This window comes from Liolophura sinensis, chromosome 13, assembly GCF_032854445.1.
Source record: "Liolophura sinensis isolate JHLJ2023 chromosome 13, CUHK_Ljap_v2, whole genome shotgun sequence".
Taxonomy (NCBI): Eukaryota; Metazoa; Mollusca; class Polyplacophora; order Chitonida; family Chitonidae; genus Liolophura; species Liolophura sinensis.
Genome location: NC_088307.1, coordinates 15,585,219 through 15,613,037, shown reverse-complemented (window position 1 = coordinate 15,613,037; position 27,819 = coordinate 15,585,219). Strand labels below are relative to the sequence as shown.

General features: G+C 38.2%; 1 protein-coding gene across 1 annotated transcript; it reads left to right on the top strand.

Moving 5' to 3' along the window:
* Nucleotides 1-27,411, top strand: LOC135480309 (uncharacterized). The gene is made up of 16 exons (XM_064760119.1): nt 1-316; nt 712-757; nt 1,225-1,348; nt 1,891-2,026; nt 2,830-2,960; nt 4,415-4,482; nt 6,460-6,670; nt 7,615-7,667; nt 9,144-10,675; nt 11,265-11,299; nt 12,083-12,142; nt 13,492-13,614; nt 13,799-13,881; nt 16,706-16,833; nt 21,822-21,945; nt 26,096-27,411. Exons 1-16 carry the CDS (start codon nt 32-34, stop codon nt 26,203-26,205), a joined length of 3,249 nt encoding a protein of 1,082 aa, XP_064616189.1. The 5' UTR covers nt 1-31; the 3' UTR covers nt 26,206-27,411.
* The last annotated feature ends 408 nt before the right edge of the window (nt 27,412-27,819 follow it).

Here is a 27,819-nt window from a genome sequence, read left to right as displayed (position 1 = left end):
TGCACAAGATGAGTGAGGGTTTACAAGTGTGATGGAGGCTTTATTAGCCAGTCTGCCTAGATCAGAGGGTCATGTGGTGAAGACCCCAGGGGAGGGATCTTCTTCAGGTTCTGTACTCAGTAGCGGTGGATTGGATGACTGTGATTCAGACAATGTTGTGTCCCATCTGCTCAAAGGAGGTGACTCGCTCACCGCACTCCGGCACAGACCAGTCTCCGGTATTACTAACTCTGCTTCGAGTAGAAGGTCAAGGCCGTCCACCAGTGTAAGCAGGCAGTCAATAGCATCCAGAGGACGCCCACTTAAACCCCATGAGGTCAGCATTGTCAAAAGAACATTGTAAATCATGTTTGACAGTTGAAGTTTACTGAACATCTGTCGTTTTGACAATAAGGGGGAGGTAACCCAGTAAAAGAAAAAAATTAGTTTTCAGGCATGCTTCTAATTATATCGACTTGAGGGTTGATGGCCAGAGGGAAACTTTGAACAAAACTGAATATTCAGTTGTTCACTCAAAGTCAGATACTTGTCAGTAAAGACATCTGGAAGTCTCAAGTTTTGTTAAGTTTTTCGCCGTCAGCAATATGTCTCTTTACATTTAGTTTATAACCGAATCTACAGTTGTATTTTGCTGCATACAAGTTTTTCATATATACATGTCTGTGTTCTTTGATTAGAATTCTATATGTAGAAATCTTTCTTTTCAATCAGGGTGATCCCTTCCTGTCAGTAGTTACGTGTGCCATATCACCCAGAGGTTTGTAACCATTCTTTGATGTGATTGATATAATAATGCTTTTCATTGTTGTCATATTGTTCCCTGATGTGAGCTAATATCACATACTTGCACGTCATGCTGGTAGAGGACACGTGACATGAAGATATATACGTGTTAATAGTTTAATGATAATTATAATCCAGTCTTAAATTACTTCTTCTGGTTGTTTTTTGGATGCATATGATTGAAGTAATGTGGAGATTTTAATGCGAATAAAAGTAAACAGATTTTGGATGTCCCATGTTTATAACTAAAGTAATGTGAAACTCACTTGTCCAAAACAGGTAAGGTGGTAATGGATTGGAAATTGGAAAATAATTTTAAAAATTATTTGTGTGACTAGTGTCAAACAGATTCCTGTAATTTTGATTTAGGAGGGTCATGAGGAGAATTTGATTCTCAGATAACTGTCAAAGGTAAAAGCTGTATATTAATTTAAATTTCAGCTCCTCACTCCCCAAACACCAACACTGCGAACGTACCTGTGATATCAGTGGAGAATGATGACCTTTTGACCCCATATGACTTGACCAATGGCATCTCAACAGACTACAGGCCTGCATCAGAACTGTGAGTATAGGCCTTTGGAGATTTGACCCCAATTGATTGTATTTTTTCACTGATTATTGTATTTATGAAATTTATACTTGAATAAAAAAGAATTACTTAAAAAGTATTAAAATTAATTAAAAAGTTATTGATGTACTGTTAAGATCTTGACTAGAAATAAATGTGATCAGGTTATATGTTTCCTCCACTCACGATTCTGATTGCCATCACAATAATTTTACATCATCATAGCTTTATGATGTACTGGGAGTCTCCCTAGCTGAGGTGGTCAGTAAGCCAGAAAGACACAATGACTGAGAAGCCTCTCACCGTGCGGTTGCTGTGAGTTGAAATCCATATCATGCTGGCTTCCTCTCCGGCCATACATGGGAAAGTCTGTCAGCATCCTGCAGATGGTTGTGGGTTTTGTTCAGTGTTTTGTCATGGAGTACAAACAACAATACTTGTATTTTTGTATTAAAATACTTCAAGTATTTTCAAAACAATATGTGCATTAATAATACATGTATGCTCCATATAGCATCTTCCTCTGTATAATATAGAGTTACAGGTGGCAGAGAATCCACTAATTCCCCGTCTTCAAGACCAGCCGCCCTAGATGCCACCCCAAGGGCAAAAACCAATGTCCTTGTGAAGACCCCCTTCAAACATGCCTCAGTGAAAGGGTCAAAGACTAAGGTGTGTACAGGATAACATTTCTGCAGTTAAAGCCAGTATTTTGCTGTTATATACTGCATTTGACCTAAACTTTCACCACAAAAAGTTTACAGTCTATATTGCCTTTGGTACTGAAACTTATGTCTTTGTAGTAAGCGATCATCTTGCGATCCAAAAAACAAAAACTTCCTTACCTCTTTCAGTATAATAAGATCAATATCAGTCTTATAATCAGACACAATTTACTTAAATTACTAACTTGTTCAGGAACAAAGTTTCAGGGCAGCAAATTTCAAAAATCCAATTCCTAACCATGTCTTAACTTTTTTTTTTCCTCTGTTCAATTACTGTTATACATTACCTATATATGTACATAAACCTTTAAAGAGCAAAGTAATAAGATAACAAATTTCTTCTGCATAGCATAAATCATCATGTTTCCTTGTTGTATAGAGGAAACATACTGATGTAGTGAGAAATTACTTCCAAGTAGAGCATGCATAAGGGTGAAAATTTGTTAGGATTCAGGTGACATACATGTGCGTGAAGGCCCAGACTTAGCTTCATATCATTTATGAGAACATTGTTACCAGAATTAGATGAATAAATCAAATGGGATACCAACACAGTTATGAAGTCTGAAGTTGGACTTCGCAGCTTCAACTGTGCGACATTAGCGTGAGTAGACCATATACATCATAGGTGAAACTGTAGGGCACAACATGTGTGACATCACGCAGTGAAAGACATATTACGTGAAAGCACTAATTTAATAATTTATACGTAATATTAGTAATATTTGATGATTTTTTTTCTTCCTCAAGGCATCCACTCCACATCCTGGCCAGCTGCTAAGAGAACGCACTACCTGTGCCACATCCAGTGCGAAAAGTCAAATAGCCAAGCAAGGTAGTGAGGAGGAAAAGAAGACTGCTGGGAGATTGCTGAAGGGGAGGTAATTGTGAACTGGTTTATTGGAACATGTAATAATATTCAGTGTGTCTGGTGTTGTAGTAACCTAAATTCCATTAAGCTGTACTATTGGCTCTTCTTGGCCAGACAGACCATGTGAGTCGCAAATTCTCGTTTGCAGTCTATGCTATAATATTACAGATCTTACATGATAATGTGTGAAAAGCCATTAGTGCACCTAAATTCAGGTCTATTTTGCATTATTTGCTAATTACAGCCTCATTCAATGCATTGACTTGGCACTTGCCTCTCTTGTTTTCCTCAAACACTTAACCATTCAAGTGAAATAAAATATTAGTCAAATATTTATTTAACACCATATTCAGGAATATTTCACTAATACCAGAAAGTTTGTGAGTGAAATAAAATGGGCAGAACATTTGGAAAGCGAAATCATTTAGAAAGCAGAACACCTCACTAGCTGGTACAGTCTCATATACATGTGTACATGGCAATTCTCCTTCCTGAAGGTGAACTGCAAAGGCTTATGATCCAAAATTAAGTTATCAGTGGAAATACATTATGAGGAATGTGTTAAGTTTTTCAGTTATTTTTTTAAAATATGTGTAACTTAGTAACTTAGAATTTTGCCATAATTTGCACAAAAAAGCCTGGCTTGTTCCCTTTGTGTTCCGGAACAGACTGGCATCAATTCATCTGACTGTCATCATTGACGTCACACAAACTGTTAGACTTTTTTTAAACATGAAAGTTGGACACCAAGAATGGCATTGCAATGTTCTAAAAACAGAGACAGATAAGTGAAGGACATTTTCCATACAACCTTATAATGGACAATTCTGTTGTAAACATTTACATTAAAAATACGGAAAATGGGAATGAATTATTTTCAGAAAGAAAACTTCCACAATCTTATACGTTAATGGCTGTTGACATCATTCTTTGCAAAAATTGAAAGTGTTGCAGTTCACCCCAAGTCCAGCCAAACCAATTACCTCATTGGTCAAAGGCTAGTGGACTTCCACCAATCAGTCACCTCAGTCAATACATTTGGTTGTGTGTCAGTTTATCAGGTAATCTTGTTTGTTTCTTCTCTGTTGGTTATATTTGTTAGATGTAGCAATGTATGTTTCCAGGTAAGGAATTAAAGCATTTTGACTCCTTAGAATATTGGCCTTCTGGCATGTCTGGTACATGTGTATTGACAAATGTCTACAGTGTGCAAAATTGGCCTTCTGGCATGTCTGGTACTTGTGTATTGACAAATGCCTACAGTGTGCAAAATTGGCCTTCTGGCATGTCTGGTACACGTGTATTGACAGATGTCTACAGTGTGCAAAATTGGCCTTCTGGCATGTCTGGTACACGTGTATTGACAGATGTCTACAGTGTGCAAAATGCCATATAGTCTTGAAAAGTGTATCAAATTGGTTTCATTTCAAATCTTATCTACATGCACTTGAATGTTTCTATCAGACTTAGGTCCATGCGTCCTGTTAACACCGTTTGGCCGACAGTACAAAACTGCAGAGGGATTGTGTCTGGTACATATGTCAACTGCATCTAGGTCACATTCAGATAATTATCTAGTTGTCCTGCAATTTACTTACGTCTAGGATATTATTATTCTGTAAGGTAAGTATTTTGTGAGTGTGACACGTTAATTTCATGCTGAAAAGGATAGCTAAATAAAATAGGCTACATAACATTTACGCGGTTCATACTTGACCTTTCAACCCTGAAAGAACCAGGAAATTAAAAGTCTTTTCATTTGTTTTTTCAGTAGCTGAAATTATTCCTGGAAAAAATTATGTACTAAGGCCCTTTGTGTTGTTGTAACATGATTATTTATGAAATATAATGACAACAGAGTATTTTGAGTAACTCTGGACTAGTGACCTAATAAATTGCTAAAAACATCACTGCATTTTTCTTATACTATTTGTAATTAAGAGCTAGTGATAAAGGGCATGTAAATTAGTACTACAGGTATTTTAGCGTACCTGCTTGGTGAGAGTAAACGTGGGAAGGTCTGCCAGCAACCAAGGTAAATTTACAAGAGGAGAAACAACATGTATCTTTGCGTCCTCATTGACAGTGGGATGATCTATGAACAGTGTACTAAACCAGCGTGAGTCACGTTACACCTACGGCATACATGTTTAGTTTTCCTCTCTAACGGAGAAGTGTGTTTTCTGTCATCCTTACTACATGCACAGATGTGAATTTTTAAACATTTTACATTGCTTTTTGCGTGTATGACTTTCTTTTTTTTTTAGCTTGTTAAATATTTGTTTCATGTATTTTGTCCGTGGAAAGTGTGAATACCTTGGGAAATACTTTGGAGATTTGAAATTAAAGGCAACTAAAACACTAAAATGAACTCTAGAGCAGATGAAAAACCAATAAACATTGTCCAAGAAAATGGTTTGCTTTATTTTTTTTTTTTCACAAGTAAATTGGTTTTAAATTATCAAATTCTACGATGACCAGAAGTGACCCAGAGGGTATTGGTGAAGTCTTTTTTTTTTTGCTTGAAAAAGTTTGTTTCAAGGTCCATTCAGCTGATGCATTCTATATGTATATATAAGCATTTTGAATGATGAAAAGCATTTTACCTGTACATTATGTGTGTTAAGTGGCAAAAATCTGAATGTGACATCACTGGTCCCAATATGGTCAGACCGGCCACCATAGAATTCACGGTTCGAAATGCATTTCACTGGGTTGAAAGAAATTCTAAGTAAAGAATTCCAACAGAGTTTAATCTGCTTCCTGTTGTCTGTTCCTTTAAGGTGTATGAACATTGTGCATTTGATGTGTCATCATTACTAGTTTATTTGATTTTTTTTTCTGTCTTGATACATTTATGTTGGATACAAGAATTTTGAGAATTCTTGACCAGCTATGTGACAAACCCCATGGTATGAAGCTGCAGCCAAACCAACAGAGGCTGTTAGCAAACTGGTTTTACTGGGGAGCTCGTAAAACTCCTTCACACCTGTATCAAAAAGGTCCAAGGCCATGAACTCACTAATTCTTCCCTTCATTACGTCACAGTTACCCCTGTATGTGTGCTCATAAAACATATATGAGGTACACATGCACTGCAATGTCACAGAAGAAAAGAATGTGTTGTACTGTCATTTAGACCTTCTATGTAACTCGTCTCCCATTATACATATGTACTTGACATACTTGGTAAAATGCTAATGTAGGCCTGTCAAAATGCATGTACATGTGTATACTTTATGAATGGACACTAGTGGTAAAGGTCGGAATGTTCAAAAGTATGAATGAACTATTGTGGCTTAATGCCACGTCGGCAATTTTCCAGCTATATCGTGTCAATTTGAAAGGATGACTGGTTAATAGACTTACATCAAGTTAGTTTGCATTACCTATTTATGCTTGTACACGTTCTATGTGTGGTATAGTCTTATTACCATCGTCATGATAAATATTAAACCCAGAAAGAATATACATGTAGACTAATGAATGAAACTCTTTTTTTTTGTTAGATAAGCATGCTTATGGCCCCTCTCCATCCAGTTCCCGTGGCAGACGGGATTATGTGTTTGACTCAATTTTACGAGAGTACTCCAGAAGAGACACAGAAGGGACAGAATCCATTCACCACACGTCCATAGCATCAAGTGAAACAGATGAGAAATCAATAGAAGCAGATGTGGAGAGTTTGTCTGGTGATGTCATTGCTCGCGTTCATAATGTGTGAGTTTGTGTAAAGGTGCACTGACATTATGTAATAAAGGCGCTGGACATACTAAAGTCTTACATGAGCTGCTGTTACTCTCTTCAGTACATGTGAGATGAGGGTTCAAACCCAGCTTTGGAGAGACAGTTTCCAAATCTGCCTCCCCCAACATTTACCCTTCATGGTAATATTGGTTAGTTAACGAGCCGTTGTTCTCCATTGGGTCTACGGTCATCGCCATTTTTTTTTTCTTTGACCCATGAAATAACTTGAAGTAAATAATTTAAAATTTCTTCCTTACTTTATTTTTTGCACAATCTGATTTGGGGGCGGCGTGGCATATGGGATAATTAAAAATGTACCCCCCCCCCACCCAACCCACACATACACACACACACATACCAGCCTGAAATCTGTTAGAAGTAAGTTCTATTGAGCCAAAATACACTCATTGGTGCGATATTAAAGATTAGAAAAGCCTTTGCTTACACAGTTGTAAATTATCACTGTTTGTCATACTGTCCAAGACTTAACTAAAATATTTTCATCATTGAAGGGCTTATAAAAAGCATTAAAGTTATCAATAAGCAGCTTTACTAATTGAAAAGACTGTAATAAATGAATGGGTAAATACTTTGTTCTAGTTTTGTAACATCCACAAAATATCATTCATCTTTTGATCCCTCATTACCCTGATTTTGATTTTTGGAACAGATATTAGTGGTGCTGAAAGCAGAATATTATGCTTCCTTCCTGGCCTTTTGGGAAAAGTAAAGATATGAGTATTTTATTCGTTAGATGGTCTAATCACTTGAGAAAAAAGAAACTAAATATCCCTGTTACTGTTACACGTATGATGGCTAAAAACAGCTGATCAGGTGTCCCAAAATGAGAAGAAATAGAGTAACAAGTGTAAATATTCTTTGTTTTGATTGATCCTTCTTCTGATGGTCTATTCTAGGAACTCAGCTGAAGATGTCCATGCGTTCGGGGCTCAGTGTCACTCCGTGTCAGGTAAGGCTTTGGAATTTAGTTCTTCAAAATTGCAATAACATAATCCGTCTTTTTAGGATCTTCTTGCAGGGTGTATATTGTGTCAAAGGGGCTTGAGTGGATGTGTTGGGCAGATTTGCACATTGTATTTTTTTTTTATAATTCTAATAGATCTAATATATACAGTGTACTGTCTAATCTCTGCTACATTGCTGAGATTGTCCGCAATACATGCGTATTAATCATGAACAGCTGAGGCAAGCTTTTTGAGCATAGTGATAACGTGATTGCCAACCCTTCACAGGCATGAGGTATACACCTCAGTGTGAAGCGTAGGTGAGGTGTGTATGGGGTGCACGCCTCACGTACACCTTTGTGTGAGATGAAGTGTACTCTACCAGCCCTACCCCACATATACCTCAGGAATTTAGTCAGCAAATTTGCTAATAATACAGAAATAAGCAGAAAAGGTGAACAAAGTTAAGTGATGTTTAGCTCACCTGTACAAAGTAAGGAAAGTTTCAGCTTTTTTGTTTTTTAGATTCTGTGTAATGAGCTCCGTAGTCTCAAGTACAAGTATGTATGTAAATGTACAAACTCGGATGGAAGGTTAAGCTTTAGCTCCTGTATTTATGGATTGAAGGTTAAGCTTTTTTTTTCAACTCTAACTCGCAGAGATGGAAAGCTATGGTGTTTTTTTTTTTTTAAATGTCTTTATTGTACTCACGTTTCTCTGTGACTATTTTCTTTTTGGGGATTTATGAAGTTTGCCAAATTTACCTATTTCTTCTACCCTAATTCCTCAACTTCTTCGCATATGAAAGAGCAACGTGCAGTGCAATTTATGTACATTTTAAATTTGATTTTGGAAACAAAACATTGGTTGGATTGTTCATTTTCAGGGCTTGACAAAAAGTCTAATTTTATAATGCCTTATAATGCCTTCAGAATATGCTTCAATAAACACCTTGCAAACATTCGAAAAAGTAGAGGAATTCTAGTAATCAAGAAAGCTTTCTTGTTGGGCTATGTTTAAACCATCCACATGGGTCACCCATAGTTCACGGATAGCCAATCGCGTATAGCGATTTGCATATCAAAGATCACTCCAGCGAGTTTGTGCTCAAACTGCCCGCAAGGAAGTTTTTTACTACCATAGTTTAACCTTTGCTCAGCCATTCACAGGGATGTATTTGCCACCTATGGTACATGGATAGCCAAATGCTGTTCGTGATTTGCATCCAAAGACGACTTTACCACAATGACGTATTTTACCACAACAATGATTTACAGCCCTTAGGCATACAATATCACTGCTCTGCAATCTTTATATGCATACAATCTTCTGAACATTTCACATAAACGATTCTCCTTGGCTACTCTTTGAAACGTTAAAATGCTACTAATTTGTTCTCCACTCCTTATATTGTTCAGTCTTTTTTAAAGTCATTTACTCTTGCGAAATTTTAGAACATGATTTTTTTTTCTTTTTACCAGATATTGTTGTGAAAAATGAAAACGATGACAAAAATCCTGTTCATCTCACGAAGGAAAGGCCAAGGACAGCCTGTGTCAAATCATCCCTCAAGGTCAGCAAGAAAAACTCAGTAGGGCGACCATTCAGTGCAAGTGTTGCCGAAACAGGTTCAACGAAGGGATCCAAAATGGTGCGCTTTGTTGATGGCAGTAAATCTCTGTACAGCAAAAGTGATGAAACTTTAAATCCTAATATGTATGGTGAAGCTTTGCCTGATGAGATTGAAAATACTTACATTTGTCCATTGGAGAACGACATGAAACATGGTGGGGAAAACAGTGTGCCTGAAGACCAGAATTTTGATTTGGATGCCAAGAAATCCAAAGTGTCCAGAAATTCCTGTAGAGCATTCAACTTCTTTATGAATGGAGAATCTTGTGATGAAGACAGCGATGAAGGTGATACATTTGATACTAAAAGAGGACAGCTCCAGGGCAAGACAAGCAAGAATAGCAGAGACACTAGTAATAATCTCTCTCAGGCTGAAAGCTCAACAGACTCTGAACCAGCGGCTTCTGGCAATCAGAATACTAATCGGAATTGTTGTGACTGTGTTGAAGATGTGTGGTGTTCAAGTGATGATGTGTTGTGTTCAAGTGATGATGTGTGCAGTGATAGAAGAGAGAGAAAACCTTGTAGAGATACCTGTGATAAGCCAACAGTATGCTTCAGTGTTACTGACGAGTCTAAAAAACAAAATGGGACTATAGAATGTCCAGAGGGTGACAACTTTGTATTAGAAAAAACGCATGTCTTTAACTTTGTGGCGTCCCAATCGAAGTCTTTGAACGGGCATAGCATATATGCAAGTCACACATCTGCTGAGTACAATATGTCACCCAGGGGCAGAGTTAACTCCCCTTTGAGGAACGAGTCAGGGTCAATTCCACCACTAACATTTGAAAGTCTTGAGGCTGAAATTTCATCTGTTCAGAAAGACATTCGGCACTTTCTGGAAAACAATGCTGAAATGGACGAACTAGAAACCCATAGGGATCACAATCTGGATGACCTTGTGGTTAACCAAACGCCGTGCCAAGTTCTGACCCTGTATGACAATTCAAGGGAGATAAGTGATGATACCTTGGATACCTCTGAGAGTGAAGATGAGAAAGTAGCTGTTATTGCTGTTGACTCTGAAGATGATGAAATTGCTGAGAGCTTATTCACAAGTCGAGCACATTACAGTGACATGCTTCTCTCAGGAGAACTGATTCAGAAACAGATTGATGCGGAGTTAATGCAAACAAAAAAAACTCTCAAACCACCCGCTAAAACCAAACACTCGACAAAGTCTGCAGAAGTAGGCAGAACAGACGAGGATAAGTTGAACTCGGATTATTTCATGATGGCATCTATGGCATCTGAAACGGACAGTGGGTGTGGCAGCGAGGTCATGTCTGTGTCACATGGAGACTTGTCAATACTAGATGATATAAACCAGGATGAAGACAAAATTACAGACCAAAAACAAACAGGCTACTCTAGAAAAGTAAGTTGCTATTTTGTCATCTTTAAATATGTTTTTTAAATTAAAAGCCTGGATTTCAATGTAATGACCATGAAGTTAAATTTGTAGTTCATTGTTAAGATGCTAGTCATTCAGTTGCTCGAAAACAATTTTGGTTCAGTCCTAGCCCAGTTGACAACATGTATATGATTGATGGAGTGTTGTAGCCCCGTGGATGCAAATGGCGCCTAAAGAAAAATCTGAAGGATGTCTGTGATTGAGAACATCAAACATCAAACAGAACTGTATATATGCCATGTTGTAATGACTTGGTTTCCACAACTGTACAAATCTGGTTGTTTAGTGTGATGTTAGGAGTAAACCCGTCATCGGTTTAATGCTCAGTCCATTTCTGAACAGTGTGCATCTACTTTTGGGTGGTCTTGTCATGTACTGAATGGGCTACATACATGTATATGTACATGTGCCTTGACTGTTGGTGTCATTGCTAATAGTTGAATATTATGGATTGCACCAAAGAGCCTGCCTTGATTACTTTGTTGACCAAATTAATGAAAATAACCCAAGATATTGATCAAAAAGTTTTGACTTGTCTTCCTGTCATCTGCAGGGTGGAAAAGAAGCAGTTGGTAGTATATGTTTTAGGTGAGTAATTGTATATCCAAATGTGCAGGTACTCAGATATGTGTAATGGTCAGAGTGTAACTTGTACACGACTGCAAAACGTATGTATGTCTTTGTATTTGTATATGTGTTCATGTGTTAATGGATTAATTAATTGTGAAGGCCAACAAAGTGCTAATATGTGTGCTTTTTTTTTAAGATGGAGCATAAATTTAGTTGTTCACAATGGGCATAGTGTAAATATGTATCAGTTGAGCTGATTGGTGTTTTACTCCGTACTCTAGAATATCTCACTTATATGATGGCGGTCAGCATTATGGTGGGTGGAAGCTGGGCAGAGCCCAAGGGAACCCATGACCATCCGCAGGTTCAAGTGCTTGTATATTATAAGTTGAGGAGGGTGGATGGGAATTTAAACCCAGGGGCTTAAAGCCCCACATCACATGTTCCCTTCTCAACATGCAGATAACGGTTTTGTCTCTACAGTATTTTGTAAAATATAAAGCCATTCTAACTTACATGTAAAGCTGAGCTAGGAAAAATTATGCAGGCTATGTCAACTGCAGACAGCTTGGGTATGAGGGGTTAACATCGCAATGGACAACGTCGCAAAGAAAATTGATGTCAGTCTGCGCAGGGTTTAAATTATATATACCCCATGTTGGCATAGTCTGCAGCTCTGACGTGGACAGCTAGTGAATATCAGTATTTTAACCCGTTTGATCACCCAAGGGTTGCAAGCGAGAATTACAGGTGATGTAGGGACAAATATACATGTACAATGCGGCTGCTTTGTTGTTTCAGAGAGAAAGATGTTTCAAGTTTGAAAGTTGTTGCCACTACAAAAGACCTTCTTAAGCTGAGGTGAGTTTAATATCTCCCATGATGGACAATTTCATGACCTAATCTTCACATGAAAATTGTAACTTGAGAAAAATGCAAGTTCTGAATGCATTGTACTACATTGTGTTGCAAATCTGTGTGTTGTCACGTGAAGGATGGGTGATATACTCTAAAAGAAGTACCATATGTTACAAGGCTGACAAAAATGTTATTCATGTACTTTATTTGCTGGTGTATTGTGACTGTTGATTGTATTCCTGAACTGATAACCTGTCACATTAAACTGAAACATAGGCAGGATACACCATTGTTCCGTTGTTTTTACATAGGGCAGTCACATTACATTAAGCTTCCTTTAAAGTGGTGTTGTTTATTTGACAGGCAAATTGTAGAAGTGTATAAGAACATCTTTGCTTCAGTAGATTCCTTGCTTTCCTTCTTCTCCCCACTCTGAACAAAATCCTTCTGAGTTCTGATCTGAATAGAATTTCTTATGATTCTGCTGATTTGACACTTTTTCCTATATTATGTCTACCAGTATGCGACACAGCCAGATCTTACTGCTGACCCACCAAGCATGCATGATGTGGCAACAGCTACAAACATCACCTCAGCTTAAGAAGGTCACCTCCACATACTTAGATTAACTTTGTTTTAATCCTGCTTTGTATTTAACTCAATTGGTAAAACACTGCGTGTTATTAGGATAATTAATGGAAGCTAGAACACAACTCTGATATAATGCATCTTGACCCAGTTTCTTGTTAAGAGCCTCAGTAATGTAGGGACATGCAGTGGCTATGTAATGGTCACCAGAGGAATGTTTTTAATTTGCTTTAGAAAGGCTAGCTCCATTCATTCAGTTTTGTCACGCCTTTTCAGCATTCAGTTATCGGCAACTAACTTGAGTATAATTGTATCTGTCTTTAGATTTGTTATTTACTAATAATATTCAGTTTCTGATTACAAAATTGAGTTTTAAACAAGGAAATTATTTTGCGTAAAAGGTCTTTTCGCCTTAGAACTTGCGGATGGTTGTGGGTTGTGCCCGGTTTCCCCCCACTATAATGCTGGCTGCCATCATATATGTGAAATATTCTTGAGTACGGCGTAAAGTACCAATCAAATAAAATAGATAAATAAATTTTGGTCGTAGAAAAGTGTATTGGGGTTTGTTTGGAAGGTAGAGTGATATCCTGCTTCAGAAAAGTATACAGTGTAAATTTCAGCACCAATGGTAATATCTCATGACATTTATTTGGCTCTAAAATTCATTTTGCTAGCGACATTTTACAGTGATTCTTTTTGGATGTTTAACTGTTTCGGTAAATGGTGAATTTTGGTTTGTTTGTTCTTTACACCAATAACAGAAAGGGAAAGACTGGTTTCAGCCTGTCAGCTCAGCACCCTCCTCTCTGTTTTCGCATCAATGCACGGCCACCTACAGGACAGCTCTATTACTTTGCATACGGTACAGAAATGAATTCAGACAGGTAAGAAACTAAGATTTTCTGATGTAGAGAAAAGATTTAATACTGTACAAAGTAGAGGCACGTCATTTACACTATGTGGTAATGTGATTGATGGCAAATAATTACCATGGGGAAATGTTATGAAATTTGACATGCACTTTATTTTCATTCACATGTTCATGGGTGTTCAATTACATTTGTGCAGATTGAGCACCTTCATCCAAAGGCAAATAGAGAACAGATTGTGGGGTGTGTTGTATGGATTCAGGGTCTGCTTCAACAAGAAAGGTAAAACCACATCTAACCTGTAATAATCATGATAATACATGTACACCGTAAGTGACTGTGCTTACATCTAACCTGTAATGGTCATGATAATACATGTGCACTGTAAGTGACTGTGCTTACATCTAACCTGTAATGGTCATGATAATACATGTACACTGTAAGTGACTGTGCTTACATCTAACCTGTAATAGTCATGATAATACATGTACACTGTAAGTGACTGTGCTTACATCTAACCTGTAATGGTCATGATAATACATGTACACTGTAAGTGACTGTGCTTACATCTAACCTGTAATAGTCACGATAATACATGTACACTGTAAGTGACTGTGCTTACATCTAACCTGTAATGATCATGATAATACATGTACACTGTAAGTGACTGTGCTTACATCTAACCTGTAATGGTCATGATAATACATGTACACTGTAAGTGACTGTGCTTACATCTAACCTGTAATGATCATGATAATACATGTACACTGTAAGTGACTGTGCTTACATCTAACCTGCAATAGTCACGATAATACATGTACACTGTAAGTGACTGTGCTTACATCTAACCTGTAATGGTCATGATAATACATGTACACTGTAAGTGACTGTGCTTACATTTAACCTGTAATAGTCATGATAATACATGTACACTGTAAGTGACTGTGCTTACATCTAACCTGTAATAGTCATGATAATACATGTACACTGTAAGTGACTGTGCTTACATCTAACCTGTAATAGTCATGATAATACATGTATACTGCAAGTGACTGTGCTTACATCTAACCTGTAATAATCATGATAATACATGTACACTGCAAGTGACTGTGCTTACATTTAACCTGTAATATTTATGACAACACATGTATACTGCAAGTGACTGTGCTTACATCTAACCTGTAATAATCATGATAATACATGTACACTGCAAGTGACTGTGCTTACATTTAACCTGTAATATTTATGACAACACATGTATACTGTAAGTGACTGTGCTTAAATCTAACCTGTAATAGTCATGATAATACAAGTACACTGTAAGTGACTGTGCTTACATCTAACCTGTAATAGTCATGATAATACATGTACACTGTAAGTGACTGTGCTTACATCTAACCTGTAATAATCATGATAATACATGTACACTGCAAGTGACTGTGCTTACATTTAACCTGTAATATTTATGACAACACATGCATACTGTAAGTGACTGTGCTTACATCTAACCTGTAAAAGTCATGATAATACATGTACACTGTAAGTGACTGTGCTTACATTTAACCTGTAATAGTCATGATAATACATGTACACTGTAAGTGACTGTGCTTACATCTAACCTGTAATAGTTAAGATAACACATGTATACTGTAAGTGACTGTGCTTACAACTAACCTGTAGTAGTCGTGATAATACATGTATACTGTAAGTGACTGAGCTTCAAATTTTCTCTGGTTCTGGGAGGTCTTGAGGTCTAATAAAAATGTTCAGAAGTTTATTTTGATGGTGGAAGGATATACCACAGGGAAATTGCTAATCTACCTGACCAAAAACAGGATTTTACAACATTTATGCTGCAAGTAAAGGAATTGTGAATTTTGATATTACAAATGTCCAAGTTTTGTTTAAGTGACTCCTTGGGTTGTTAGGTCACACCTGATGTTAAATTAATGTAACCAAGGAGTTTTTTTACGTGCTGGATAATATCACAGTTTTGAGATATCTGAATTTCCGGACATCGACATGATTTCCACTCTTGCCAGACTTTCTGACGTTGAATGAAACTTAAGGTGAAAAAATGCAAGGGCTCACTAAGGTGTACTGATAAAAAGGCAGGCACTCTCTGGATACAACTGCACAATAGCTTGCATTTGTTTTTCTGGCATTAAGTTCTTAAAGTAAAAGAAAACTAAAATTTAAAGTAAGGTTCACCATAAAGACAACTGAAAACTATGCATTGAAATACTTTTATTTTTTTAAGATTTTTTTTGAAGAGTGTTAGTAGACATTCAGGTTTGAGCCATTCTGACGGTATCTCGGAACTCTGACGTCACATCACCTTTTTTGTCTTGATGCTCTCTGGCGGGAAGGAATTTTTTAGAAAATTATTTCAGTAATTACTTACCCATGTGCATTGGTCAAATATATCTATTCCAACATTTGGTGTTGTGATTAAAACTTTCCGGACGTCTGAGTTCCGAAATTTTGGTACTATGATCCATAAAGTACATCATAAAATTCAAATGTTTGAACGTCTTTAACTCTCTTCACAAAAATTTAAAAAAATAAGTGAAAGTATATTTAAGTTTTAAGAGGTCTATTAAGTGATGCCTACGTCTATTTTTAGAACTCTTTTTCATTAAGAGATCATATCAGGTCTTTGCTGATCTCTTTATACCTACTTTTGAGCTCCTATTCCAGCCAACATTAAGAGAGGTTATTTAGACCTGCTTGGATCTATGTCATGAGGGGAAGATACTATGGAATAGGTTCTGGAGGTTTTGTTGTTGGCGACTTTTTAGTTCATCCCAAAAATCAAATAATGTTTTTAACATATTGTATGTTGGCACAGATCTTGCATTAACACTTATATGTAGTACTGTGCATCTTAAAGTTTTAGCCTGTAGAGGTGCATTTTAGGAGCACCCGTGATAAAGGCCTTAGAATGATACTTTCATGCGAGCTTTCAAGTTCTGATAAGAATTTAATCAAACTCCAAAGTCTTTAGTAACCATATAACTAGTAAGGTGGCTAAATCGATTAGAATCAGACAAACTAAATTTTAGTGCTTGGAGCTGATAATATGTATGATGTTGTATTTTGTCAGGCATTGACAGTGAGGCAGGTGGGTTTCCAAACATCACTGTGGACCGAGATAGTTCTGTAGAGGGCTGTTTGTACCTGCTAACCGCTAGTGAGTTGGACAGGTTAGACAGATACGTGGGATACCCACAGGTGAGACGACATCAATGGTAGGAGTTTTCCGTTTGTCAAAAGCATATGGTCATGTCTTAATGCCATATGGTACAGATCAGTATTGTGCGGTGAAAACCTTGAACTGTCTGGAAATGGAAAGTAACAATTCCTGGCTTTGAAAAGTCTGGAAAATCAGATTGTGGTGGAGCCATATGAACTGGAATACACATTAGAAAAACAACCTGAGCTTAAACTGTGTATGTATGTACATGTATGTATGTAGCATGCTGAATTTATCATGGAGAAATTCGTTTTCCAGCATCTTTGCTGAAATTGCGTAATGCACACTGCTGTATTTATGGAAATGGTTGACTATAAATAAGATCATGGCGGTTGAAGCTTGTATAACTGTAGAATATTCATTCCAACTAGCCTGGAAAATGTGCATTATTGGGTATGAAAAGTCCTGCTGAAGGCCTCAAAATTTCAAATCATTAAGATGTGTGATCCCTGACAGAAAAACTGGGTTCCCAAATTATAGGCTAGTTCAAACATTGGGGTTAGCAAATTAAGCCAAATATTCCTTGGAATGAACAATGTCTATGCCAGACATGTTGCCTGCTGACCCTAGCTGCCAGACACTGCACTGAGGTACATCTTCATAAGTACTGTGCACATCATAGAATGTGAAATCTTACGTGCTGGACATATTATCAGCTATAATGTACATAAACCCTGCCAGACGACTTACTCATTTGACACCATGGCTACTTACATGTAGGCCCTGCCAGACACTCTCAAGCATTTGACACCATGGCTACTTACATGTAGGCCCTGCCAGACACTGACTCTCAAGCATTTGACACCATGGCTACTTACATGTAGGCCCAGCCAGACACTCTCAAGCATTTGACACCATGGCTGCATACGCCCTGCCAGACATCCTCAAACATTTTACACCCATGGCCCATTAGAGTTAGCTTGAGATGTGAGGCATAAGTCATTTTAGTCTTTTAAATTTTGCCAACTACCTCACATCCATTGATATCATATGTGGCAGATATACAAACTGATTTACAAAGGTCCCAGATGCCAGGAATAGGGGCCCCAGACATTTAGCCAATTCAAACATTGTGATACTGTAACACATAACCGATGAAATGCGGCCTTCTGACAATTTTCCACAGGCCTTATTCTGACCGTTAGTGTAAATGTTTACATGGCAGAAATTTACACAACCTCAGCACCATGACTTAAGCAAAGAAAAATGCAGTGATACTATTGCAAAATTAATCAAAATGCTGTGTTGTCATCACATCTATCATACCTGTACATGCACAATAACATTAAAACAAAAAGGGACCAAGCCTTGGGGATGATTTGACCACAAACGGAATCCTGGTTTGTGCATGAATACAGTATCAAAAACTACAGCATGGAGAGTGAAACAAGAGCAGCAACATCAGTGTTCTTGTTGGCAAATTGTCACATGTACATGTAACTTCCATGATATCAGACCAATGCATCCATCGTTGTATGACTGTCTTAACTCCAAGATCGGTTAGCCATGTTCCCATCTTTGCTTCCACTTTAAGTGTTCTGAATTGTTACATTCACTACAAAGCTTGGTGCTTTCCCCTGCAGTGTGCCTTAAAGTGTAAAAACTGTACACTTTTAATACAGGTTTCCAGTGATCTGAATTCATATCACGTCATTAAGTTGGAATAATAAAGAACATAACATTGCAGATGACACAAATGTGACCTGGGCATCCACTCAGGCAACAGCAGAACTTCACAAACTGCTACTTTCAAATCATGTGACTGTGCTGCTAGGGTGGGCTTGATTATTCTCCACTAAGGTAAGGGACAAGACAGCACCTGGCTGAAACATATTTCAATCGAAAGCAGGATAGTCAAGCATCATACTTTATCATTTTAATGAGATTTCACCTGCAGAACAAAATGACAATACTGCACAAATGGCAGGTGAGTCAAGGCAGCCATCTTGAGAATTTCATCCAATCAAACATGTTGCTATCAGATTGCAAGGCCTAAGCTGTGATGTAGCCTTCACCCATTCACTCCATCAAGTGACATATGATAACACAGAACTACTGCATAACTTTGGGATCGTTTGCAACAGTTTTGTTACATGTAGCCAAAGGGCCATTTTACACAGTGTTGTGAATGTCTGTATCATTCACGGACCACAGCAGACGTGAAATCAGTTGATTTACAAGGCATGTAATATTCAACGACGGTATCACAAATTACGTCAGGCAGTAGCATACTGTCTCAGCCCAAACCCCGTTCATCTCCCCAGTAGACCTGAGAACTTTAGTAAAAACGCTGTTCAAATCATACAAATATCAGAGTCAGTGCAAAATTCATTAGGGATGCCGAATGTTTGTGGGAATGAGAAGACAGCATCTCCTCTCAATGCTTAAAATTAATTAAATTTTATTATATAATTTTTTTTCTCTGAATTTTGTAGAACTGAAGACTTTAAATTTCTCTCTTTGTCTTTCTATACAAGGGATGTTTTTTTTCTGTTTTCTGTTATAACGTGCAGTAAAATTGTTGATACGTTGTGTTTAAGCGGAGGTTCTTTCTTTGACGTTCCTGTGATAACTATGTCTGCACTGCTCTTATCTTAGAATCCACCGCTAAAAATTGAAGCATAAAATCTAGCGACAGTCAAATGCCTAGATCAGCCACAGTTGTGCTTAGATTTATTTACATTTGTGCCAGAATTGAGAATGAATCCAGTTGTACAACAATCCTGTTGTAATTTTTTATAAACATTTAATAGGGGTCAGAATTACGGTACCAGCACAACCCCTCAGGAGGTTACCACTTGAACCAGAAATACCTCGTCCATGCATCTGCTTGCTACTGTAAACTGTATAAATGATATAGTATTCCCACTGTATGAACAGTTCAAGCAGTGGAGGAAATATCCTTCCAGTATGTTCAATTTCAATTTCCGAGGAAGCATCATCACCGAAGTTCACAACTTACTGACTTGACTAAAATATGGAAAATTCGACGTTAGAGAGCTAGAGTAAATGTGACAGCACCTTGCTGCCAATAATGGAGACATGCTGAAGCTGTGACAAGATGAAGTTTCACTAAACTTTCACTGGGTTGAACAAAAAATTGAAAAAAATACTTAATGCTGGTTTAAGATACTTTGAAAGACTTCAGTGGACATAAACATTAGTCAGATGTTGTCTTTCACTTTAAGATCATCTTCTTTGTTCACAGTATTTGATCGCAGTTGCTTTTGCTGATTATTAAAACACAAATGGAATTTATCAGTTTCGCTTACAATAGCGTAAATCTTCTTGGTATCAGATCAAATGTTCCACAACTTTATGAGTTCGTCAGGCTAGTGGGTGGAAGAGCACTGTATCTCTGCTAGCTATAAGCTGGGAAGAGTTCAAAGAGATCTCAGATTTAGACAGTGTTTACACATGTCTCAGTTAAATTTGACAATCTGTATCTGATACTCAGACACATGCATACAAACTTCGATGACATAAATGTGTGACTGTCTGATGAAAGCAGTTGTCAGTGTATGACTGTGCCGGATGTGTGTCTGATGAAAACAGCTGCCAGTATATGACTGTGCCAGGATGTGTGTCTGATGAAAACTGCTGTCATTGTGTGACTGTGCCAGGGTGTGTGTCTGATGAAAGCAGCTGTCAGTGTATGACAGTGTCAGGATGTGTGTTCTGGTAATGACATAACAGTGGCATGGTGAAAGCAGCTGTCAGTGCATGGTAGTGTTGGGATGTGTATTCTGGTGGTGACATGACAGTGGTCTGATGAAAGCAGTTGTCAGTGGATGACAGTGTCTGGATATGCATTCTTGTTATGATATTTCTGTGGCCCGTGCAACCATATGTATATATGCATACCCAATGATGAGCTTTTGGATTTGAGGAAATGAATTAAATGATGAAAGTTAATTTTCCAGTTATGCTGTATGTATTCACCCATCTACAATAGGAGTCCTCCTGAAGTCCCTCTGACTTCTGTGAAGCACTGATTAATTCCCTTACAAGCAAGCACCGACTTCGTGAGAACTTCCAGTTGTGTGGCACTTGGGAATACAGTATGATTAAAATGTACAGCATAGAGAGAAAAGCCACAGCAGTGACGACAGTGTGATAGCTGGCAAATGGTCACATGTAACTGGTGAAATACAGTATTGTCAGTTTACCTCAGGGTTTTATTCTAACTGTTCATGTAAGTGCATAAATAATAGCACATTACACGTCCCCTACCACCATGGCTTAAGCAGAATTAGGTGAAAAAAAATGCAGTGATGTACACTACTATCTTGACCAGTATGAACCATCGTTGGGGAGTCCTCTGAAGTCCATCTAAAAAGTGCAAGTGAAACACCAAAGTGACTTCCTGCAGAGGAAGTACCCTAGAAGCACCCCAGAAGTCCCACTGAAGCGTTCCCTGCATGAAGTCTCTTAGAAGCACACTCTGAAGTCCCTTTAAAAGCACCTCCTGATGTCCTCCAAAATCACCCCAGGTCCATCATGGTAAACTTAATCAAAAGCAGGTATCCTATAAATACATGTAGTTTGATTTGTAGAGTAAACCTATCTCAGTGCTAGTCCCTTATGCTCTTGGTAACAGTGGCAAAGATCATGAAGCAGAAGCCCCCTGTATCTTCTAAACTATAAAGCAGAGAGTATAAGAAGCCCCTCTGAAGTCGCTTGCTGTGGACAATGACATTGTAAGTTTCAAAAATCCCTGGGAAGCACCGGGCTTTAGACTTTCGTGAAGTCCACTTGAAGCTCCTTTTAAGCCCCCAATCACTTGTGGGTTGTAAGAAGTCCTTGTGAAGTCCTGTTGAGGTGGGCGATTTCTGTGAAGCGCTTGTTTTGTAGCTGGGCACCCATAAAACGGTGTGGAGATGTGAGAGGCATGACAAGTGAGATGAGATTTTGATACATATGTAGTACAGTATGGTACTGAAAGGTTTTTATGTCCTGTTTTCAGCACTATGAGCATGTGCTTTTCCCAGTGTGGATGTCTAACTGCCATGATCCGGATAACTACGGTGTTGCTCTGAACTGTGTGCCAGCTGTCATGTACATAGCCCAGGACAACTGGGTGGACAAAGGTCAGTTTTCATATGTAGCTGTGCATAGGAGATCCATGAACTTAATTGCATTTCAGTTTCAATGTACATTTAATTGTGTGGAGGACTACTGTCCTTCATCAATTCATGCGTATATAGTCAGAAACTAATATAATTTGTCCTGCTTGATTATACATGTACAGGTATTACGGGAACAATTTTTATTCCTTAAAACATTACCACTGAACTTTTCTTCCTCTCATGTATAAGATCATTAACACTTACACTGTCATGTCTTGGGCTCCTGCATACAGTCTGATTATTCACACTTTCACTGTAACTAATGAGTGTTGCAGGCTTCTGCATGCTGTCTGATTATTCACACTTTCACTGTAACTAATGAGTGTTGCAGGCTTCTGCATGCTGTCTGATTATTCACACTTTCACTGTAACTAATGAGTGTTGCAGGCTTCTGCATGCTGTCTGATTATTCACACTTTCACTGTAACTAATGAGTGTTGCAGGCTTCTACATGCTGTCTGATTATTCACACTTTCTCTCTAACTAATGAGTGTTGCAGGCTTCTGCATGCTGTCTGATTATTCACACTTTCACTGTAACTAATGAGTGTTGCACGCTTCTACATGCTGTCTGATTATTCACACTTTCACTGTAACTAATGAGTGTTGCAGGCTTCTGCATGCTGTCTGATTATTCACACTTTCTCTCTAACTAGTGAGTGTTGCAGGCTTCTGCATGCTGTCTGATTATTCACACTTTCTCTCTAACTAGTGAGTGTTGCAGGCTTCTGCATGCTGTCTGATTATTCACACTTTCTCTCTACCTAATGAGTGTTGCAGGCTTCTGCATGCTGTCTGATTATTCAGACTTTCACTGTAACTAATGAGTGTTGCTGGCTTCTGCAAGTTGTCTGATTATTCAGACTTTCTCTCTGACATGAGTGTTGCAGGCTTCTGCATGCTGTCTGATTATTCACATTTTCTCTCTAACAAGTGAGTGTTGCAGGCTTCTGCATGCTGTCTGATTATTCACACTTTCTCTCTAACTAGTGAGTGTTGCAGGCTTCTGCAAGTTGTCTGATTATTCAGACTTTCTCTCTAACTAGTGAGTGTTGCAGGCTTCTGCATGCTGTCTGATTATTCAGACTTTCTCTCTAACTAGTGAGTGTTGCAGGCTTCTGCATGCTGTCTGATTATTCACACTTTCTCTCTAACTAGTGAGTGTTGCAGGCTTCTGCATGCTGTCTGATTATTCAGACTTTCTCTCTAACTAGTGAGTGTTGCAGGCTTCTGCATGCTGTCTGATTATTCAGACTTTCTCTCTAACTAGTGAGTGTTGCAGGCTTCTGCATGCTGTCTGATTATTCACACTTTCTCTCTAACTAGTGAGTGTTGCAGGCTTCTGCAAGTTGTCTGATTATTCAGACTTTCTCTCTAACTAGTGAGTGTTGCAGGCTTCTGCATGCTGTCTGATTATTCAGACTTTCTCTCTAACTAGTGAGTGTTGCAGGCTTCTGCAAGTTGTCTGATTATTCACACTTTCTCTCTAACTAGTGAGTGTTGCAGGCTTCTGCAAGTTGTCTGATTATTCAGACTTTCTCTCTAACTAGTGAGTGTTGCAGGCTTCTGCATGCTGTCTGATTATTCACACTTTCTCTCTAACTAGTGAGTGTTGCAGGCTTCTGCAAGTTGTCTGATTATTCAGACTTTCTCTCTAACTAGTGAGTGTTGCAGGCTTCTGCATGCTGTCTGATTATTCAGACTTTCTCTCTAACTAGTGAGTGTTGCAGGCTTCTGCATGCTGTCTGATTATTCACACTTTCACTGTAACTAATGAGTGTTGCAGGCTTCTGCATGCTGTCTGATTGTTCACACTTTCTGTCTAACTAGTGAGTGTTGCAGGCTTCTGCATGCTGTCTGATTATTCACACTTTCTCTCTAACTAGTGAGTGTTGCAGGCGTCTGCATGCTGTCTGATTATTCAGACTTTCTCTCTACCTAATGAGTGTTGCAGGCTTCTGCATGCTGTCTGATTATTCAGACTTTCACTGTAACTAATGAGTGTTGCTGGCTTCTGCAAGTTGTCTGATTATTCAGACTTTCTCTCTGACATGAGTGTTGCAGGCTTCTGCATGCTGTCTGATTATTCACATTTTCTCTCTAACTAGTGAGTGTTGCAGGCTTCTGCATGCTGTCTGATTATTCACACTTTCTCTCTAACTAGTGAGTGTTGCAGGCTTCTGCAAGTTGTCTGATTATTCAGACTTTCTCTCTAACTAGTGAGTGTTGCAGGCTTCTGCATGCTGTCTGATTATTCACACTTTCTCTCTAACTAGTGAGTGTTGCAGGCTTCTGCATGCTGTCTGATTATTCACACTTTCTCTCTAACTAGTGAGTGTTGCAGGCTTCTGCAAGTTGTCTGATTATTCACACTTTCTCTCTAACTAGTGAGTGTTGCAGGCTTCTGCAAGTTGTCTGATTATTCAGACTTTCTCTCTAACTAGTGAGTGTTGCAGGCTTCTGCATGCTGTCTGATTGTTCACACTTTCTCTCTAACTAGTGAGTGTTGCAGGCTTCTGCAAGTTGTCTGATTATTCAGACTTTCTCTCTAACTAGTGAGTGTTGCAGGCTTCTGCATGCTGTCTGATTATTCAGACTTTCTCTCTAACTAGTGAGTGTTGCAGGCTTCTGCATGCTGTCTGATTATTCAGACTTTCTCTCTAACTAGTGAGTGTTGCAGGCTTCTGCAAGTTGTCTGATTATTCACATTTTCTCTCTAACTAGTGAGTGTTGCAGGCTTCTGCATGCTGTCTGATTATTCACACTTTCTCTCTAACTAGTGAGTGTTGCAGGCTTCTGCATGTTGTCTGATTATTCAGACTTTCTCTCTAACTAGTGAGTGTTGCAGGCTTCTGCATGCTGTCTGATTGTTCACACTTTCTCTCTAACTAGTGAGTGTTGCAGGCTTCTGCAAGTTGTCTGATTATTCAGACTTTCTCTCTAACTAGTGAGTGTTGCAGGCTTCTGCATGCTGTCTGATTATTCACACTTTCTCTCTAACTAGTGAGTGTTGCAGGCTTCTGCATGCTGTCTGATTATTCAGACTTTCTCTCTAACTAGTGAGTGTTGCAGGCTTCTGCAAGTTGTCTGATTATTCACATTTTCTCTCTAACTAGTGAGTGTTGCAGGCTTCTGCATGCTGTCTGATTATTCACACTTTCTCTCTAACTAGTGAGTGTTGCAGGCTTCTGCAAGTTGTCTGATTATTCAGACTTTCTCTCTAACTAATGAGTGTTGCAGGCTTCTGCATGCTGTCTGATTATTCATACTTTCACTGTAACTAATGAGTGTTGCACGCTTCTACATGCTGTCTGATTATTCACACTTTCACTGTAACTAATGAGTGTTGCAGGCTCTTGCATACAGCCTGATTATTCACACTTTCACTCTGACTAAAAAATGTTTCAGGCTCCTGTATCCTGCCTGATTTTTCACACATTCACTGTAATTAATTAATGTCGCAGGCTCCTGCGTACAGTCTGATTATTCACACTTTCACTGTAACTAATGAATGTGGCAGGCTTCTACATACAGCCTGAATATTTACACATTCACTCTAAGTAATGAGTGTTGCAGGCATATGCATACTATCTGATTATTCACACTTTCAGTCTAACTAATGAATGTTGCAGGCTTCTGCATGCTGTGTGATTATTTACACATTCACGCTAACTCTTGCATACAGTCTGATTATTCACTCTATCTTATGACTCCTGCATGCAGCCTGATTAAATTTACACATTCACTCTAACTTTATTGGCATGTAGCCTGACGTTTCTGACTATTTACACTTTCACTCTATCTTACAAATGCGACAGGCTCCTACATGCAATCTGGCTGTTTAAACTTACACTGTAATTTGTGGATATGACAGGATCCTACATTCAGTGTGCCTATTTACACTTTCACCCTAACTTTAATAAGAATGCGACAGACTCCTGCATGCAGTGTGACTCTTACACTCTCATGAATGTCACAGGCTCCTGCATGCAGTCTGTTTATTTACACTCACATCTAACAGTATTCTGATCATTTACACTTACACTCAAATGAATGTTACAGGTTCCTGCAAGCAGTCTGACCATTTACACTTACTTTCATGAATGTTACAGGTTCCTGCAAGCAGTCTGATTACTCTGTCAACCAGTGCCTGAAAGCAGCTGACCTTCTGACCCCAGCCTACAAAGAGTTTCTCTACAGTTGCCAATCAGGGGCTACATAACTTGTGTATCACGCTGATCAATCCAACCAATCAGAACAAGGCTGTAAAAGTGATAAGGATTCCACTACATTGTTGTTAGATACACATTTATTGTGTGACATTGTTTTTCATATTTATTTTTTGTGAACATTTTTCTGTGTTTACATTTTTTGAAATTTCCATGCTTTAAAAAGTATTATAGAAACACTGCTGATTTTTATTTTTTAAATGGAATGATTTCTTTTTCGTATTTCTTCGCATCAAAATGTTAGTTATCAGGATATTAAGGTCCAATCCCTCGACTTGTGTCATAAATGGTATACTCCAGCACCAGTCATCAGTTTTTACACGAATAATGCACCTCAGACGATATCCTGTAGATGGCAATCTTGCATTGATCATGTTGATACTGTTACATGTCTCCAAACATGGTCCATGGTGTTTGTGATCTGCCAGCTACTCAGCTTGCTTTACTTGAACTGTGATAATTACATGTGTATTATTACTCTGTATACCCCATGGTATGGCATCTTTATGTAAGTACAAATATTAGTCAAATATACTATGATACATCTACATGATACAGTTCACAGTTTACAGATAATGTATATGTGTATGTACTTGATGCATTTCCGTCTCTTTGAATATTTGTTTTTAACGTTATTCACATTTTGTGTTGGGTGCAGTATATCTGAAGATAATTACTTACTCCATTTCTTCAGCCTTTTCAGATGTTCACGTTTTTTTGGTTATGTTTTAAGCACATTTTAAGGACTTTTCTCTGCCTAGAGTACAAACCTATGGTTATATTTTCTTTGAATCCCTGATGTTACCAAAACATAATTTCTTGTTATTATCAAAACATTAAGGTGGATAAATTGCCCTCAACCATGCAAAAAGGTGGACGAAATAGGATAGCATATTTTACGTACATGCATATATCTGTGATATATGGGCTCTTTCATTGGCCAGACTAGTAGCAGACCTATTTTCAGCATGTAGGTATTAACAAAAGTGGTAATCTTAGCAGTATAAATTTACTATTGGTGTACAGTGTAGTTGCGACTGTTATAACAAGGTAATATGTTAATTAGTTACTGTATTCTAATTTAAATCGTACATCTTTTAAATGTTATCCACACAGCATTCTTTATATGCTTTTAATATTAAAGAATGAAATGTATGTCGAACATGCTCCTGTTCTTCAGATGAAAATATATTTTTAATTTCTTTTGATCTCTTCCTGTGTCTTCCTTAAACGTGTGTTTCCTAGTCTCCCCAGACATGTTTGAAAGTGTCAGCTTAAGTGACAGAATGCACTATAAAGACAACTTTAATCTTAAGGCAATCCTTCATCGTGTGTTATCACGGCAGGTCCTATCAGATTGCTCCTATAATGCACTCTGAGTGTGTCCCACCAGTGAAAAGATCTCTCAGTTGAAAGAAAGTCTGGAGATTTGAGAAGATAGTGCGCAAACAGCCAAACCTGTGTTATTGATTGCTTAATATCACTGAGCCCCCATAAACATTACTGAAGGCTTGGATTAACTGAATCCTCTCCTTGTACCTACTGGGTACAGGTACATGGATACTCCATCGCAAATAGATCAAACTGCCTATCCAGTTTAAATTACT

What these genes read in the sequence shown, in the direction of transcription:
- LOC135480309 (XM_064760119.1), top strand. Translation starts at nt 32, where the DNA reads ATGGAGGCTTTATTAGCCAGTCTGCCTAGATCAGAGGGTCATGTGGTG. An exon ending in CTGCAGAGGGATTGTGTCTG is followed by an intron (nt 4,483 to 6,459) that starts GTACATATGTCA and finishes TTTTTTTGTTAG; the next exon opens with ATAAGCATGCTTATGGCCCC. An exon ending in AAAGACCTTCTTAAGCTGAG is followed by an intron (nt 12,143 to 13,491) that starts GTGAGTTTAATA and finishes CACCAATAACAG; the next exon opens with AAAGGGAAAGACTGGTTTCA.